At 37.2% G+C, this 20413-nt stretch overlaps 1 protein-coding gene across 1 annotated transcript; it reads left to right on the forward strand.

Moving 5' to 3' along the window:
• Positions 1-14988: 14988 nt before the first annotated feature.
• LOC127137581 (U11/U12 small nuclear ribonucleoprotein 31 kDa protein) lies at positions 14989-15822 on the forward strand. Its single transcript, XM_051064033.1, has 2 exons — positions 14989-15458; positions 15546-15822. The coding sequence occupies exons 1-2, from the start codon at positions 14989-14991 to the stop codon at positions 15820-15822; spliced, it is 747 nt and encodes a 248-aa protein (XP_050919990.1).
• Positions 15823-20413: the final 4591 nt, after the last annotated feature.

Raw genomic sequence — 20413 nt, forward strand, 5'->3', positions numbered from 1 at the left:
AGTTATATTATATGGAGTTTGGGGTCAATTGTTACTGTTGTACTGTTGGTTTTAAGCATTGTTGGTTTTGGATATATCTATAACTCTGAAACCATATTCAGTTGACAGTTATATATAACCGATAGATACCATATTCATGATTGTCTATATACTTTTGTATGCTCATATTTTTTACTAATTGAATCATTGTCTTATGGCACAAGTTAATGAAAATAGTAGAGTTCATATCCTCTATGAATAGGATTAACATGAAGCTTGATTACATAGTACGATAATTGTACTCAGATATAAAGATATTGGGAGTTTTGTGAAATTCAGGATATCGGTTTCTTGAATTTTGTTGAAGTTTGAGCAGATTCAAATAGGATTAATATGGGTGTTCTTGAAGAGGAAGTAGGTAAAAGTTTGGAATTTTTTTTCAAAATAATAATTTTTTTTTTTTTTTTCAAAATAACTAATTATTTAAAAAAATTATCAAAATAACCAGGTTTGGTAGAGGATGCGTCAGATGAACTGGGGCACCCCCAATGCATAAAGAGGAGGCGTCAATAGCATTGGCGCATGCATTGCGCTCCTCACGAGGAGGCGCCACTAGCATTGGCGCATGCATTGCGCTCCTCATGAGGAGGCGCCAATACTAGTGGCGCCTGCATTGGGCCTCATGAGGAGGCGTCAATGCTAGTGGCGCCTAGGTGCATTTGGTTGTGTGGGCGCTAATTCATCTGGCTGCATGTGATGGTCATGTGGGCGTCAATCCCTCAAGCGCCCACATGTTTTGTCCGTCTCTATAAATACCACGCATTGGATGCAATATTTTTCACTCAAACTCATCTCCTAATACAATTCAACCACCATCAATTTCAATTTTCCCTGTTTCAACAATGTCTGCATACATTCAAAAACAAAGTGCTGATGTAATATTTTCTGCCGTTGCGGCTCCGGTACAGATTCGACTTTGGAACACAAATATGTTTGAACGTCTTAATCGGACGTTGTACAGTTGGTTAGAGGGAGAAATTGGAGAGGGTGAACGGATTAGAAGAATACAATGGCTTGTGTCCACGTTCAACCAACACGGAGAATTACGCGAATTGGTGGATATTAAGACAGACCAAGACGCTCGTAGGATGATGCATTACATGTTCAAAATTGTTTTGCTGGTTGTAATTGCATAGTTCTTGTATTTGTTATAATTATATGTGTTACTGTTTATGCAATGGTACTTTCGTGACAGACGTCTAATATGAAATAAATTTAATTTTTCATATATTGCAATAGAGGTACATGTAAATTTATCTGGTTGTGCTCATTCTAACACTAGGACAGTTATTACGATTGTGACCTAGTTGACGGCATGAACTACATAGTCTAACCATTTTGTTCGCCGTATCCATTTCGGTTCGAATTCGGATGCTGTTTGGGCGACCCTTTTTCTTCCTTCGCATAACTTCGTTGTGCCAGACGATGTCCCCTTGATATTCTGGCCAATAATCCTCTTTTGCCACTACGAAAAAACTAATTTTATAAACATTTGAAAGACTGACGATTTTGTAAACTTCAGATAACAAGTATGATGGATCCCTTCGAACCTTTGAGCATGCCGCAAGGACATGGGAGCGGGGGTACGAAAGGCTTGGAACTTTCTGCAGTCGCACTAACCTCTATCTAGTTCGACTCTGTACTGTCCCATCGGCATGCCCTCATTGTGATCCATGGACTCGACAACACTAAACCAACCTTTACTTCGGTCAAAGACCGTAACCACATGTGTGTTTGCTTTGGCAGCTTCATGTCTGATGAATTTCATCGAAGCATCACTGAACAACTGTCCAGATTGCAACACTGAACTCCATTTTAAGCGTCTGGTTTCAAACAACGCCCTTAGCCTGAAATATGTAGCATGCACCAAAGCGATTATTGGTAGGTTACGGATGCCTTTGAAGACAGAGTTCATTGATTCCACAAGATTTGTTGTCATGTGGCCCCAACGTTGACCGTTGTCGTATGCCCTAGTCCACTTCTCCAAAGGAATACCATGGATCCACCGTACCGCATCTTCGTTTGACAATCTTATTTCCTTGCGGTAGTGTTTGAAAGAAGGTTCTGATAATGCGTAACCTGCATTGACAACCTTCTTCCGCAACGTCTTATCTTTGATTTCCCGCATGAAATTCTGAGCAATATGTCTATTACATAACACATGCGTCGAAGGAGGATTTTGCCAGCCGTTGTCAATGTTATTATATGCACTGATGATTGAAGGGTGTCTGTCGGAGATCAAACATAAGTTAGGCTGAGGTGCAACGTGCAATCAGAGATTTCTTAGGAAAAAACTTCATCCCTCAGCAGTCTCCCCTTCAACTAGGGCAAAGACGATTGAAAAAATATTGATGTTCCCATCTTGTGCCACTACCATCAGTAACGTTCCTTTGTATTTTCCGTACAACCATGTACCATCAGTTTGTATAATTGGTTTACAGAAAGAAAAACCTATGATACCTGGTTGATACACCCAGAATAGACGGTGAAATATTTTATTTCCAACAGCACACGTACCATCTGGTGTATAGGCGGACAATTTGTTTCCAGCTTGACAATTGTCCCGGGAGCATATTGTTTTAGAGCCAACAAGTATTTTGGAAGTTGTTTGTAAGACTCCTCCCAATTGCCAAACACTTTTTCAATAGATTTTGTCCTAGCTATCCATGCCTTCCTATATGATGGAGTGTACTCGTACTCTGCCCTAATATGCGAGATTATTGTACTCACCTTTAATGATGGATTGTCGCTAATAACAGATAATATTTCATCACATATTAGCTGAGAGCTTAATTTACGATGATCCTGGATTGGGTTTGTCAGCATGCATGTGTGATCTGGACCCATTGATCCAATCTCCCAAGACTCGCTCCTCTTCCGGTACGAAGCTGACAACATAAAAAGGCAGTGCTCATTCGGACAATAAACTTTATACCTCGATGCGTCAGTTCTGTCAACTCTGAAATCAGCTGATAGTTGCATGTGGAATTTCTTAATGGCTCTTACACATTCCTCTTTTGTGCGAAATGTGTCTCCTTGTTTCAAAGATCCTTGCATCTGCACGTAAGGATTGTACCATACATCTGCTAAAGGTTCATCTGAACCCAAATTTAACCTTGTCATCTGTTGGGGTGGGCAGTATACATAACTTGTTGGTATTGGCTCCTCTTCCTCTTCAGCGTTCACCATCGAATCAACCATGATCTCAGATTCTTCTTCTTTGTCATCTAGAACATTCACCTCAGCTTGTTCGTCATCAGTCTCACAAAACACTTGTGACTGATCAATGTACAGAGACACCTGTTGTTGATGTGGTAATATATACAACTCTATATCGTTGTAACCAGATTGTTCGTGACTGACAAACATATGCTGAATATCATCATCATCTCGAATCTTCTTCTGATAAAATTTAACCTGGTTTTCTACAAACCAAACCGGATTTTTATAGATGATTTGGCCCACATTACTGCATTGCAATTTCTTTTCTATTCTTTGTTTCAGATGTGAAAAATTTGATCGTCGATTTATTGTAAACCGAGTTACCTCTGTGTTTCGAAAACAAAAACCGAACAACTGATGATCAAATATTTCACCTTCGACATGGGCACTGATCATGTAATGTTGTGTGGAAGACATTTTGTTGAAATATTAAATATGTAGATATCTTTAAGGGAATTGAATGCATTGCTAAGTTGTTCATCCACACAACATAAATAATGTTTCATTGCTAACTTGGTCGTTGCATTGATAACTTGGTCATTGTTTGTACAAACTTGACCATGCATGTAGTAGAAAGAATCAACCATGCAGAGAAAAGAGTGACAAGAACACACATGCGCCTGAGCCCTGAGATTCCCACCTAGGCGCCCATTCCCTAGGCGCCATAAAGTAACTGGGGCGCCAAAAGGATGGGTGCCTCTTCACAAAAATTGGTCTTATGCGCCACTAGGAAGGGCGCCCCTTCCCATTGCCCTACACTAAGGCGCCAAGAGGAAGGGAGCCTCTTCCTTGCATGTGAAGAATCACATGTAGGCGCCAAGAGGAATGGCGCATCTTCCCTTACATGTTGATTCTTCACATGCGCCTAGAAGAGATTCCTCACATGCTATCTCTCACATGCTTTCTGAAGTTTGTCATTCCCTTGTCTTCTCTTGCCATTCCATGCAACCAATCACATTCATCTTAGGTTGCAAACCTACTCACTCATTCATCTATAAATAGCCTCTCATATCAACAATATCAAATCATCTTCATCAATACTCAATTATATTCTTCTACCACACTTGTTTCCTCTACCACACTCAAGCTTTGCAAAATCAAATCATGTCTTTGTTGACTATGGGCGATGAACATAGAGGCACGCTCGAGAATATATCGGCATTTGTATGTCATCTCTCTCTTTTTACTTTTTCTATTTTTAGTCTTATACCTTTGTTATCTATGTTTTTCTTACTTCTTATAGAGTTGTGCTTGTTGATTATGTATTTCTTCTTCTAATTGCATTTTCTTACTTTTTTATTATTAGGATCCGAAGCGGTTTAGATGTCGTGTACATGAATATGTACCCCACGATCCTTTAATAGAACCATATATTAGAGGATGTGGATTTGGAAATCTACTCAACATTGTTTCGTACTCGGTGGACTACAAGTTCATTCTAACTTTGTTGGAGAGGTGGAGACCCGAGACCCACACATTTCACCTTCCGATTGGTGAGTGTACCGTCACACTTGAGGACGTGTACATGTTGTTGGGTCTCCGTATAGATGGAAAGGCAGTGAATGATCGAGTTAACCAAGACAACAATATCTGCAATGAATTATTGGGTGCCCATTTGCTAGACGACGAAACTGAGGGAGACACGTCCGGTCAAGCAAGGGGGCAAGGTATAAGTTTAAAATACCTTAAACAATATTATGCCAGTATAGTAATTCCCGACGATTCAACCGAGTATGAGAAAATAATAAAAGCTTGGTGTTATATTATGATTTTATTTGATAATTTTTTGTTTCCAGAAAGTACAGGTAATTTTGTAAATATAATGTATTTACCTTTATTACGCAACATTAATAAGGTAAACACTTATAGTTAGGGTTCAGCTGTATTGGCCCATCTATATAGTGCAATGTATAGAACTACAAAAAAGAATACCTATATTTTTTTTCATGTGCGTATTTGCTTCAAGCTTGGGGTTGGTCAAGAATGTCGTCGCTCGCCCCGATAAATGAGCGCCCATTCGTGTTCCCGTTTGCAACCAAGTAAGTCTAACACTTTACCATTCACCATTTAGTTAATTATATTTTATATTATAATTAATAGTAAATAATATTTTTCACTTCTTTTTTATCTTAGGTGGTCAGTAAGGGGAATGAACTACAACAGGTGTCTGAAACACGCTATTGTAGTCTATCGAAATCTATTGGACCACATTGGACATGACGATGTAATAATCCTACCCAACTATATTTTAATTTAAAAATACTTCTCAAATTATTTTCCATCTAATCGTTTCGTATTGTTTTACAGTTTGTCTGGAGGCCATATCTGGGTCTGGATCATGATGTGAACCATGACGATGCTGCAGTTTGGACAACGAAGACACCGGTTATCCGATTCACTATGGTGGAAATGCACCAGAGTGACCGGGTCAAACTGCAGTTCTGAATGCTACAACAGATTCCAGAATCTCCCACGTGTTTGGGGAATTGACATCAAAAAAGGGTTGATGCACAATGGGATTATTCTGATTGGAGAGACTTTGCAAAAGACATGTGTCGTCCATAGAGGAATCAAAGACAACACATCTTGAACGAACCAGATATCCATGGTGCAAGACCGACTCAACAAAATATATGGCATGGTTTAGATCGGTAACAACTCAACAATTTGTATCTGAGCCGCGGTATTTGATGGATCCACGCCAACATGCTTCGTCATCGTATGCCCCACAACAATTCACCACCCAACACCAATGTGAACCCACCCAAACCCAACAACCAACCATACAACATCAACCAACCACATACACACAACAACCAAACACCCAACATCGCAACCCGTTCATGCCAACCACCCAACAACCAACCATCCAACGTCGCAATCCATTCATACCTCTCACTCAAACACAAAACCAAGAATCAAACCCCGCAACCACAACTGTCTATAGCCCAGATGATTCATATGGGTCACTTCATCGTAGCCCCCCATCAATAACACCCAACCATTGTTTAACTATAGTCGCCCCAGAAACCATTGCTTTGTTTCCAAAACGACTCAATGACCCAATTTGGGCAACTATATCGTCCCCAATTCACTCAACCACAACGCCCTAACTACGATGACATGGGCACCGAACTCCATTACGGAAGCGCCGTTGGCCAGAGCCCCTCCGGATATTGGGAGCAAATGATGACACATCTATCAAATACCGCTGGAACTTCCGTTGGACCTTCCAACCAACCATCGCTCGATCAGGTCAGCACACAAAGACCCCAAACACCTCAAGAAAATCGTGGAAGACCTAGGAGATAAACTAACGCACCGGGATGTGGAACAGGGGGACGTTATAATCGGACGGGTCATTAGTTTATTGTCAGTCCAATGTAACCAATTATTACATCATCAATGAATTTTTTTTTCATTACTATTTCTTTTTTATTAAATAATAAAAATTAAATATTAATAATTAAAAAAAAATAGCAGGGGGTGTATGCGCCAGATGAATTGGCGCATACACCAATCAAACATACATAGGCGCCACTAACATTGGCGCCTCCTCATGAGGCCCAATGTAGGCGCCACTAGCATTGGCGCCTCCTCACGAGGAGTCTAATGCATGCGTCAATGCTATTGGCGCCTCCTCTTCATGCATTGGGGGTACGTCAATTCATCTGCCGCATCCTCTATCAAACCTGATTATTTTGGTAATATTTTTGAATAATTGGTTATTTTGGAATTATTTTTGAAAATAATGGTTATTTTGAAAAAAAATTCTAAAAGTTTGTTTTAATATATTTGTAATATTTTAATACAAATAAAATAAAAAATAAAATTAATTATAAAAACAATGATATATTTTATTAGTTCATAAATGTCTATTGATTGCTTACTCATTCCATCCTAAAATAAGAATAGTTTAAGGTTTTTATAAATTGTCATAAATGTATAGGAGAATAATGACTTGAAAGAAGTTTTAATTATTTAATGGCATTCTGAAAGAAATTGATATTGAAAAAGTAAAATGATGTTTATTTTGAGATAAATTTTGTTTGGTAAAATAATTTTGAAATGAAGTACCTCTCTAATGAAAGTAAAGTTTTGAAAACTAAAAATAATGCAGCGTTGTTCAATAGCGAACCAAAATATTAGTTTTAAAAATTGGAGAGTAAAAAAATATAATTTTAGCAAAATAGAAGATAAATAAATAAATTTAAGTCAGTAATTTTAAAAGTATTTGTTTTTTAAATTATGAATTTATATTGTGAAAAGTAATCTAATAATTTTAGATGTAATTGATGGTAATAAATTCAGAATTTGAAATTTAAATTCTTTGAAATATAAAATATAATATATATTTTTGGTGACGATTAGGGCTTTCATTGATAGAATTTTTTTTGGTGACAACTCAGAATTTGAAATGTATATTCTTTTAAATTCAGAATGTAAGTAAATAGTTTTTTTTTGGGACGTTTCAGAATTTGAAACTTAAACTATTTAACTCATATAATAAAAATAATAATTTTTTAAGTTTGTTTAATCAAATATATATTTATTTATTAGTAAAATGGGAGGATCAAAGGTCTAAAATGAGGAGACATTAGGCAGCATGTCTCATAGACATTTGAACCGTTACTAAAAAATTATCATCGAATCAGATACAACCATCAAAACTGGACAAATCTAGTTTGGTTAAAAAATCAGCACACTTAATAGTTTTTCTAAAAATGTGAATGAATGCACTTCTTTAAAATGCTGAAGGAGAAGAAGAATATGCCTAGCCAAAGTCGAACCTTGTTTAGACTTCAAAGGCGACCCTTGGAGAGCATCTGCTACTGTCTTTTTGCCATCTTGAACAATAAGGTTCTTGAAATCTCTCTTCCAAGCAAGCTCCAAACCCATAAGGACACCCCAGAATTCTGTAGCAAGACTATTGCAATCACCAATAGTCTTATGAAAGCCACAAAGTTATCTTTCTTGACTGTCACGAAAAACACCCCCACACTTAGTAAGCAATCTGCTAGTGGTAGCCCCGTCAGAATTAAAACAAACCCCGAAGGTGTGAAAAACATAAGAAAGGGGGTTTGAATTGAGTTTTATAAAACAAAAGTTTTTTACCAACTCAAGAACACCACTTAAAAGTTAATAACAAAGAGATAAAAACACAAGTATTTTATTATCGTTCGCTTGAAACTCAAAGCTACTATAGTCCACCCTCCAAAGTGATTTCACCTTATACACACAGATTTAATCCACTATAATCAACTGATTAGAATAATCACAAAGAAGCTTTTGTTTATTAAGTGGATCACTGGATTAAGATGCATATTATTGTTATTCATTCATTGAGCATGGTACATGTCATTGTAGTCAATGACATCATCTACTCCATGCATAGGTTGCCTCGAAGGCTCACGTCTCATTAATTCAAGATTATAAAAAGCATCATTTGGTTCATAAGTACAAATTGATTCATATCAACAAGTCCTTTTGGCCGACCTACAAGATTGGTGCATTATTATGGTCCATCACGTCTCATGGCGAGCATTCTTATTAAATGAGCATTTTTTTCTACTCATCTCGGGCCACGTCTAAAGAGCTATTTAACGGATGGCCTAGGATTTGCATTTCCTGGTCCTGACTTGAGAAAATTTCCTGAGGATTTAGATTCAATGTCTTTTAATTCCTATAAGAAAGAAAATGAAACAGTTTTCTATGGACTTCATAATAATGTTACTTTTGATCAAAAAATACAAATTTAGATGTACAAAACCATTCTTTTTCCATATGGGCACGATCCTTCTGAGAATAAATTTTGTAAGGGGCATAGTTTACAGTTATATTGGTAGACCTCATGATTTACACACAGCCATGGCCTATGATCTAAAGACTTGAGGACATTACAATAAAAAAGTATATAAGCTTAAAACATCATGACAGTTGACCACGACAACTCCATGCACTCTCTTCACCAAAACACTTCCAGAAGCAGTAAACTTGGTATCATGAGTGAAACCTGCAGGATTCAAAGAAACAATGAGTAAGGATTTTCCCAAAGAGATTATGATCAAAAGAAGAAAAACTGTCACAAGCTGCCGAACGGCAAAACAGCAAAAACAAGCCGTCACACCCAAAAAACAAAAAACGGCTACAGACGCAAGTTCAGAGTATTCCTCCCACAGCAGGCCATGTTGCAGACCTTGGCAACATGATTGTCCTTCAATGGCAGGATGGTTAACAACTCCAAGACAGATGATTCAGTTCCAGAATGTTGATGTTAATAACTGGATAGGGATTTGGTCGGTAGCAGAGATGTTAAACAATCGAGAAAACTAACATGCTAAACACAGTTGAGAGTATCTCTTAGCCTACACTTGGAAATGAGGATACATTTAAAGATTCACCTTTTTGGGACATAAGGTTTAGCTATAGCGGCAGGACCATTGCATTATGAATCATCAATTAAAGACGGGATTGGTTTAAACGCCATAATGCTCCAAACCAAAACAGTGCCAGGGTATGCTTCAAAAAAAACCTGTTACAATAGAACCTATTATCAGAGAACCATGACAGATGCTGAACCATGACAAGAAGAAACCTGTTACCAAACCATCTAACCTTGATCAAATATACGATCTAAAAACTGCACAAACCACTACTGCATCACCAAGCATAGCAACCCACAAATCAGCTCACGCACAAGCAAAGTATCCAAAACAAAAATAATCATTACCATAGCAAAATTTCATTCAAACTTCTAACACAATAGCTAACAACATCACATTCCAAGTTAACAGGTTTTCAGCATATGACTAACCTCATGGTAATTAAATCACAGGAGCAATCATGACTACCACCATGTAAAACACAGCAGACTAGCAATCCAAGCTCAGCCATCAACAAGGTTAACATCCATACAAGTATCATCAAGCATCCTGAATATCATTCAGATCACCTACCAAATACCAAACCAAGTATCAAACATGGCATCAATTTAATGGTCATAAGACTTGTAAGCACACAATTGTTATGATAAACCAAAGGCAAAGATTCACAGGATTCGAAAATACTTGAGCAGCAATTCATACCTAAATGTATTAAGTCCTCACATCAGCAAAAACGGAAGAAGTGTTGTGAATCGAAGTTGAGAAGTCATCAATTAAGGTTAAAATATATGCCAGTAAATACCAATTTCCTTACCTCAATTGTTGAAGGTTTCACCGCAGTAAAAACTAGATGGGAGATTCAGTGAAGACGGCCACGCATTTGGAGATTTTTTGGGACCACAATCAAATCCGTTTCCTACCACATTTACATTGGTCCCCACCAAAATCTAAAGAAAGATTTGATGCTAACGGAATGATTCCTTTTTGCACCATCTGCCAAGGATCCACACACGATTTTGGGGAGCTCATTTCACTCTATAAAAAGGAAAGCTAATCGATTGAAAAAGGAGAGAAGAAAAATACCGTCACTCTGCTGAAATCCCAAACGAACCTTACACCGAAAAGCTCCGCTAAAACTCTGTATTTCAACTCTGATTTTCACACTGAAAATCAGGGTTTGAAGAGCTTGACCCCTTCAATCGCGTGCAAAAGGAAATGACAATCAATTAGAGGAGAAAGTCAGAATCAGACAGAAAACAAGGAGTGGATACAGAAGGATAGAAAGAAAAGGAAGAAACTTGAAACAACAAGCAAAAGAAGAGGGACAACGTCATACATACTCACCGAAGGTAATCATGGCCGTCAGGTCTTCGTCGGGGCTACGATGCTCCGGCGGAATCTTTCCCTTTTATTTTGCTTTAAAGTGCTTTGACCTTGTATTTTGACTCGTTAATTTCTGCTGTTGATTGTGATATAGAAAACGGGTTAGAAGCTAAGATTAGGTTTTCCTTTGAGGTTCCGATTCGCTACTGTTTTCTAGATCCCGTCGAGGATTTGGAGGTTTGAGGGGATTGTGGTCGTTTGTCACGTTGGAAGTTTTGAACTTCATGTTCGAGTCCTGGTTTGTTTGAGGATGAACACCGAAGGGTGTTCATCGGTTTCCTTTCAAAAAAATTTTCTCTCTCTGCAGTTTTGGATTGGGACCATGCACACGATTTAATAGGGAGAGGATATTTTCCAGAAAGAATGAAGAGTCGTTTTAAGAGAGAGAGACAAAATTATTTTGATTTATTTCTTTGCTTTAAGGGGTGATTGTTTCTTCTTTTAAAATATTATTAAGAGTAAATTAATGTTATTGATGATAGATACTTGGGTGCTGTCAGATTATGTTCCCAAAATCTTTATGATGTTATCAATGAACAATGATGCGCGTGGCGGTAGGTAAACCGAGGCCAACCTTTTCTCTTCTCGGCAGTACCACTTGGCTGAGTAGGAGAGGATTTTGGGCCTTGTGGCCCATCCCGAAAATAACACTACTTTAAGTCCCTTGGGCCTTCTTTGATCCAATGTTTAGGGCCTAACTTTTTATTTATTTCCCAAACATTCCAATTTGGTCTACTTGGTTTATGAGCTATTCTTGATTGTTTTAATTAAAATTAAGATAACACTAATATTAGAAATATTTATTAGTTCGGTTTCGATTACTATTTTCAACTCTTCTTTTTATCTTGTTATAATATTATAATTAGTTAAATGGTGGATTAATGGTTAAGGTCAACAAATAATTTACTTTATTTTCTAATAAATAAGTTTGACGTTGGTCCAATACCAAATAGTCTTTCCCAAAAGTATATTAATTCTAAATAAATTCAAATTCACCGTATTTAAATAGTATTCTCTTAAAAATTATTTAATTTAATTTTGAATGAAAATGAGAATAGTAAGCCTCTGCTTCACTATCTCTCGACTATTCGAACAATTGGCGTACGCCATATTGCTCGGATTTTCGTCATTCATTTAAAACCCTAAAACTCCATAAAATTAAAATCACTCCACCAATTAATTATAAATTCTTAAAGTTTTATTTTTAATAATTAATCTTTGAATGAAAAGGAGAATAGTGAGCATCCGATTCATTATCTCTCGATTATTCGAATAATTGGCGTACGCCATATTGCTCGGATTTTCGTCATTCAATTAAAACCCTAATAATCATACAATTTCAAATCAATTTTTCAAATCAAACATAGGTTCTAAATTCAAATTATTTCTAAACTTCAACCATCATATTCAAATCATTTTCCAAATCAACTACAAATTCTAAAACATTTAATTCTAATCTTATGATAATAAAGAGGATAGGAGGCGTACGCCTCACTATCTTTCGATTATTCGAATAATTGGCGTACGCCACATTGCTCGAGTTTTTGTCATCAAAACCTACCAACCCAAAATTCAAGCTATCTTCCTAAATCGAATACAATATCTAAACATATCTTTTTACAATTTAAACCTCGGGTGATAAAAGATGGGAGGCGTACGCCTCACCGTCTCTCGATTATTTGGATAAATGGCGTACGCCATATTGCAGAAATTATCGACTTCCGACTAAAACACGTTAAATAAACTTGGATAAGGGAATAGGTGGCGTACGCCTCGTTATTCTGTGAATAAGCAAGTAGGAGGCGTACGCCTCACTACCGTGCGTATTCAACATCCACAAACAAACTTTCAAAACAATTCGAACGAAAAGGGAATAGAAGGCGCACGCCTTATTATTCCTCGAAAGAATTGAACGATTGGTGTACACCATATTGCTCAATCTTTCGTCGTTCCTCAAATCATCAACAAATCAAACCTAACTTCTCGCCCTCGAGCGATCGAAACCAATCAAATCCAAACACGTCAATTCAACTCGCCACCCCCGCGTGACCAAAACCCTTTCAAAAAGAACACTGTCAATCCTTTCTAATGCGCACAACAAACCAGTGCTAGAGCCTCCACCGAGAGTAGACAAGCCAGTGTTTAGCCGTTAGAACGCCGACCTATACAGTCGTTCATCAAAACAAAACACAACCAATATTCGTAGTAGCCCGAACTACGAATACTCTGATTTCCTTATTGCACCATAAGGATACGTAGGCAGGAGATTGCTGTATCTTCGCGAGCACACTAATAAAAAACCTCCCATTTCCCCCATCCTGAGGTCTTCATCCACATCTATCATCAATTCTAATTACTCGAAGCAAGCAGATAAATAGTCAATTAACAGTCAAATAGCAAAATCAGACTAAAAGGTTCCCGTTGAGTACAACGGACGTGAGGGGTGCTAATACCTTCCCCTTGCGTAATCGACTCCCGAACCCGAAGATGGTTGCGACGACCATTATTCTTATTTCTAAAGGTTTTCTCGATATTTTCCTATTCCTTCATTGGAATAAATAAAGTTCGGTGGCGACTCTGTTTTGAACAACATTTTTTTTTCCGCGTGCTATCGCGAGGGATCGCATTATCATCTTTTTTTGGGGTGCGACAATTACATGCGACTCTATATGACTAATGCACAAATACAAGCTATTCAAAATCCTTTGATTCTTAGTAAAATTGGTGTCCCCACAACGACAATAAAGTGGATGAATTTTTTTTAAATGAGTCATCTTATATCAAATGTATATGACTGAGTTTTAGTTTAGTTTACAAGACATAGTTTTTCGTAAATCGTTTTCCCTCTGCTAAGTTGCCCTCCAAATAATTTAAATGGCCGGGTTGTCTTGATTAGACAGATTGCTACTAAGATGCATTTTATACAAGCTTATTTGAAACGAGGGTGTCCTCTACCACCAACATTCGTAGAATGGAGAGAACGTCTTAAGGAAGAAACATCTGAGTGAGAACTTTGCTTTTTTGGATAGGATGCATGAGTCCTAGAAATTAAATGATGTTGAAAAATAATACAATAGAAAAAAGTCTATTTTATTATTCTATGAAAAAGTCTATTTTATTATTATATGAGATGAAATAGAATAAGATTACATTGTTTGAGTTAATTAAAATCAGATCCAGCATAATAAAATTTTATTATTCTATTTTATTTCATTTCATCACTTTTCATTAGGATTGTTTCCCTTAGATATGAGGAATAAAAAATTACATCACTTTCTACTAGTATTGATCACTTTCTACGAGTATTGTTCCCTTTAATATGAGCAGAATGAAAATTTTCATCACTTTCCATCAGTATTGTTTCTCTTTTATATGAGCAGAATCAAAAACTTACTTTGTTTATATCGCTAATTATTCAAATAATAAAGTAATAAAATTTCTATTTCACTCTATTCTATTTTTGCTAAATTTCAATAACTCTATTTATCTTAAGATATTAAAATATAATCTAAAATAATATAATAAAATTGTATATCTAACGAACTAGAAATTTTTGTCTTAAAAAATCTAGCATCATACTAACAAAAAATTATTAAAATTTATATATGCAGATGGGTAGCTGACCAATTAAATAAAAAAATATTAAAACATAATGATTTTTAGTTTTATGCTATCTTTACAAGTACTCTGGCGGTGAGCAAGTTGTCCATTTACATATGGATAGTACTGCTTATAAAAAAATAAGAATGGATAAAACGATATATAAAACCAATCCAAAATATCCGGATCCATGTCCAGATCCGCTTGGAGTTTCGCTTCACTTCTCTAGGGTTTCTCAAACGCATTATAGAATCTCTCCACTCTCAGATTTCCTCTATAGATTAAAGAAGCATCGGAGAACTAATTCCGTCGCCGGAAACCGAACGCCGTTGCCGGAAACAAAAAACCTGAACCGAAAAAAATGTCAAGCAAGAAGAAACAGAAACGAAAACACAGCGACAGCGATGAAGACGACGACGTTTTCTACTACCGCTACTGCTCTTCGTCCTCAACCCCCAACACCACCACCGGCACCACATCCAGTAATCAACCCCAATCAAAACCGAACAACAAAGGATCATCAATAGGAGGAACAGGTGAACCCTTAGCACCATCAAAATCGACGTTATACGTTTCTAATCTAGATTACTCGCTAACAAACTCCGATCTCCATACGCTCTTCTCTACTTTCGGCCGCATCGCGCGTGTAACCGTTCTCAAAGACCGTCACACGCGCCTAAGCCGCGGTGTCGCGTTTGTCCAATTCGTTTCTCGTAATGACGCCCAACGCGCCGTGGCGGAGATGAATAAGAAGATTCTCAATGGAAGGACTCTAACTGCTTCTATTGCTGCTGATAATGGACGTGCTCCGGAGTTTATTCGGAAGCGCGTGTACAATACTTAGACTGCTTTGTGTTATGAGTGTGGGGGGCATGGTCATTTGTCATATGAGTGTCCTAAGAATCAGTTGGGGCCGAGGCCACGGCCTCAGCCTAAGAAGCCGCGACGGGGATTTAGTGGGCTGAGGGATAGGGATGGGGAGGAGGAAGGTGATGAGGAGGAGGAGGAGGGTGGTCAGATTGCTGCGGAGCAGTTTGACGATAATTGGGCTTCTGTTGTGGATGATGAAGCGGGTGAAAGGTTGCTGGGGAGAAACAGAAATGATGATGAGGGTTTGGACAACAACAAGACGAAGAAGAAAGGGAAGAAAGCTGGGTATTTCAGGGATGAGAGTGATCATGACGATGATGATTGATCATGACTATGTAGCATTGACACTTCAGATTGAAGGTGTGTGTTTGGTATTCCGCATTACCGCATTATTCAACTAGTCCTGTGTGTCGTGTCTATATATGTGCCAGTGTTTCATAGATCTAAATGGCAATTTTTTGTTTTTATCAAGATATGGTGTAATTGATGAAATTGTTTATATGTTGTTGGCTTGGTTGGATGTGTTTATGGTTTTGATCACCAGCACATGTTAGTTATTAGTTATTGTGGTAGTAATTAGTGATAGTGGTGGTGAATTGGTGATGAGCATTTTTGTGTATTCCATATTTTCATAGTTAATGAATGATAACAGACGAGTCTCTTATTTATCGGCTTAATTTAGCATTCGGTTTACCTGTAAAACAGAAAGGAAAAGCCTGTTCGTTATGTTTTTTATTTTGGTTCAGTTAAAACATGTAATGTAATCAAATTGTAACACCCTGGTTTACTTTATGCACATCTTGTTATCATATAAGTAAGGTTTTTAATTACAGTTGTGGTGGTTATGTTATGATATTTGATATGTAGAATATTGTAGTCAGATATAGCTGGATTTGATGTGGTTGTTGAGATCTTGAAAAGCATAAGTTGTAGACTTGTAGTCACAATTACTGTCGCCGTTCTTGTGGAAAGCAGTTTAAAACCATGGGTAACAGTTCTTCTGATTACCTATACTCTTTGATGTCTACTGAGCATTATTATGCAGATTGATGAGTATTTCTCAAGTTTCTCTTAGAATGCTTAAATTGCTTCTCCCAGAGAAAATATGGTATCCTTTTCATGCATAATCACTTGGCTGAGCTGGAGAATAATACCAATTTTTGCCTCACCCTCGACACTAGGCTTTAAATTATAGGTTTAATTATTCTGTAACTTTTTGAACCATGGGCTAATCTTGAATGTCATTGTAATGATATGTAGAAAAAGAAATTGGTTATTGTTATGCTATTTCCTTTCTTTCTCAATTATGGCTTTGAATCGGATTAAGTATAGTTATATTATATGGAGTTTGGGGTCAATTGTTACTGTTGTACTGTTGGTTTTAAGCATTGTTGGTTTTGGATATATCTATAACTCTGAAACCATATTCAGTTGACAGTTATATATAACCGATAGATACCATATTCATGATTGTCTATATACTTTTGTATGCTCATATTTTTTACTAATTGAATCATTGTCTTATGGCACAAGTTAATGAAAATAGTAGAGTTCATATCCTCTATGAATAGGATTAACATGAAGCTTGATTACATAGTACGATAATTGTACTCAGATATAAAGATATTGGGAGTTTTGTGAAATTCAGGAAATCGGTTTCTTGAATTTTGTTGAAGTTTCAGCAGATTCAAATAGGATTAATATGGGTGTTCTTGAAGAGGAAGTAGGTAAAAGTTTGGAATTTTTTTTCAAAATAATAATTATTTTTATTTTTTTTCAAAATAACTAATTATTTAAAAAAATTATCAAAATAACCAGGTTTGGTAGAGGATGCGTCAGATGAACTGGGGCACCCCCAATGCATAAAGAGGAGGCGTCAATAGCATTGGCGCATGCATTGCGCTCCTCACGAGGAGGCGCCACTAGCATTGGCGCATGCATTGCGCTCCTCATGAGGAGGCGCCAATACTAGTGGTGCCTGCATTGATCCTCATGAGGAGGCGTCAATGCTAGTGGCGCCTAGGTGCATTTGGTTGTGTGGGCGCTAATTCATCTGGCTGCATCTGATGGTCATGTGGGCGTCAATCCCTCAAGCGCCCACATGTTTTCGTAAGAACAAAAATTGTTCTACAACAGATTCCTTGATTTTGATGATAACAAAGGATGAAACCAAAAATGGCACCCTAACGAAAAGTTTCTAAGTGTGCAGGATTCTAAAGATAGAAGAAAGAAATCTGATGACATCATCAGATAGAGTACCAGATCAGAAGCATATTATCAAATGATCAGAAGCTCTGAAGTAGAAACAAGTTCAAGAAAGTCTAACTCTGAACTAAACAACAAGTATCAGAAGCATCTGAACAAGAAGTAAGTCCTAGAACCTCTGACTCTGAACAACGCTATCTGAAGAAACTATTTAGATCAACATCAGAAGCAAGATTCCAAGGTTCTCCAGAAACACAAATACTCTGATTATGGATTTGCTAATCATGAAAGAGTAACGTTGAAGACAAGTAAAGATTTGCAAATGGATTTCCTAAAAGAGAAACAGACGTTAATCTCCAATCTCAAGAAAGAAAATACTACTTGTGGTAAGTAGTCATTTCAAGAAGAAAAAGTCATCCTGCATTAGCTAATTATGTGATGGTGTAACTTCATCTCAATATCCACCAGTTTCAACTACTACTTCAACTGATCTATATAAAGGATTGCAAATCAACTTTCAACAAAAAAAACACAAACACACGAGAGAACAATCAGCAAGCCAACAAGCCAAAATTATACTGAAACACCAAGTCAAGAAAAACACTCTTCTCTCTAAGATCTTCACGAAGCTTTTGCTTATTACATGAAAAACTTTTGTTCTTTACATTGTAATATTTGCTTTCTTAGAAGCACTCTAGATTACATAAACCTTTCATCTTTTGTTTGTTAAATTCCTCAAGTGACTTTGTGTAAGTCTGTATACTTGAGAGGGCTAAGAGATTTTGTATCTTAGACGTTGTTTGTAATCTTTCAAGATTAGTGGATTAAGTCCTTGTTGAAGGCGAAATCACCTCGGCCGGGTGGACTGGAGTAGCTTTGTGTTATAAGCGAACCAGTATAAAATCCTTGTGTGTTTTTCTTTTTGAAAAGCGCTTATTTTTCCAAACAATTCAAACCCCCCCTTTCTTGTTTTTCTCACCTTCAATTGGTATCAGAGCTCCGGCTCTGTTATTGATTTTCTAATCAAACACTTAACCGTGTAGAGAGATCCAGTGCGAGAAAAACAATGGCCCACTCAAATGAAAGAGATTCTTACAATGCTAAGCCTCCTGTTTTTGATGGAGAGAAATTTGATTACTGGAAAGATAGAATCGAAAGTTTCTTTCTAGGTTATGATGCTGACCTCTGGGACATTGTCACAGATGGATACAAACCTCCTGTCACAGTGGATGGAGCTGAAGTTCCCAGAAGTAAGATGTCAGATGATCAGAAATGAGTTTTCAAGAATCATCACAAGGCCAGAACCATACTCCTAAATGCTATATCTTATAACGAGTATGAAAAGATCACCAACAGAGAAACAACCAAAGATATACTTGACTCTCTGAAGATGACCCATGAAGGAAACTCCCAAGTCAAGGAGACGAAGGCTCTGGCGCTTATCCAGAAATATGAAGCCTTCAAAATGGAAGATGATGAAGCTATAGAGGCTATGTTTTCTAGATTTCAAACTCTTATTGCAGGTCTTAAAGTGCTAGACAAAGGATACACGACTGCAGATCATGTTAAGAAGATAGTCAGAAGTCTGCCAAAGAAATGGAGACCTATGGTTACTGCTCTGAAGCTGTCAAAGGATCTGAACAATATCAGCCTTGAAGAACTTGTTAGTTCTCTCAGAAGCCATGAGATAGAACTAGAGGAGGATGAGCCTCATAAAAAGAACAAGTCAGTAGCGCTAAAGTCCAGATCTGAAAGACGGAAACCTGACAGAACCAAAGCTCTCCAGGCAGAAGCTGAAGATACTGACGTTTCTGAACCAGAAGACTCTGATGATGAAGAAGAGTTGTCCCTACTAACCAGAAGAGTCAAGCAACTCTGGAAAAAGAGGAACAACAACTTCAGAAGACCAAGACCCAGAGGGGATCGATCAGAGTCAACTTCAAAAGGTAAAGCTAACAAAGATATTACTTGTTATGAATGTAAAGAAACAGGTCATTACAGAAATGAATGCCCCAAGCTGAAGAAAGACAACCCTAGAAAAGAAAGCTTCAAGAAAAACACCTTCAGAACAAAGAAAGGACTGATGGCTACCTGGGATGACAGTGAATCTGGATCATCAGAATCTGACTCTGATGAACAGGCCAACGTAGCACTTATGGCTACCACATCCAGCAGCTCAGATGAAGAATCTGAAGAGGTATTTTCTGAACTTTCTCGATCTGACTTAGAATCATGTTTGTCAGAAACTCTTACCTCTTATCAGAAATTAAAACAAAAGTTTAAAAATATTAAAGGCTGTCTTAAAGCAAAATTTGAAGAGTGTAGTGAACTTGAGATAACAATTCTATCACAAGAAGATACAATCAAATCTTTAATGTTAGAAAGAGATGAAGCAAAAACAAAAAGCTCAGAATTAGAAGAAACGTTATCTCAAGCACCACAAACTTCAAATAAAATTATTTATAAATATGAAGAAGCTTTTCAAGAATTTCTGAAGAATGGGATAGATAGGAGTATTATGGCATCCATGATTTATGGAGTAAGTCAGAACAATAAAAGGGGAATTGGGTATGATCCTAAGGAAGATAAACCTTCTACAAGTGATCAAATTAAATCTCCTTTTTCATATCACTACACACACACATAAGAACACAAATTTAAAAATGCTAGAAGACCCAAAGTTATAAGAAACTCTGGGAAAACTAATCTAA

This window comes from Lathyrus oleraceus, chromosome 4 (genome assembly GCF_024323335.1).
Source record: "Lathyrus oleraceus cultivar Zhongwan6 chromosome 4, CAAS_Psat_ZW6_1.0, whole genome shotgun sequence".
Lineage (NCBI taxonomy): Eukaryota > Viridiplantae > Streptophyta > Magnoliopsida > Fabales > Fabaceae > Lathyrus > Lathyrus oleraceus.

Coding starts and splice junctions, on each gene's coding strand:
- LOC127137581 (XM_051064033.1), top strand. CDS start 14,989: ATGTCAAGCAAGAAGAAACAGAAACGAAAACACAGCGACAGCGATGAA. Junction 15,459..15,545: donor GAGTTTATTCGGAAGCGCGT/GTACAATACTTA, acceptor GTTGGGGCCGAG/GCCACGGCCTCAGCCTAAGA.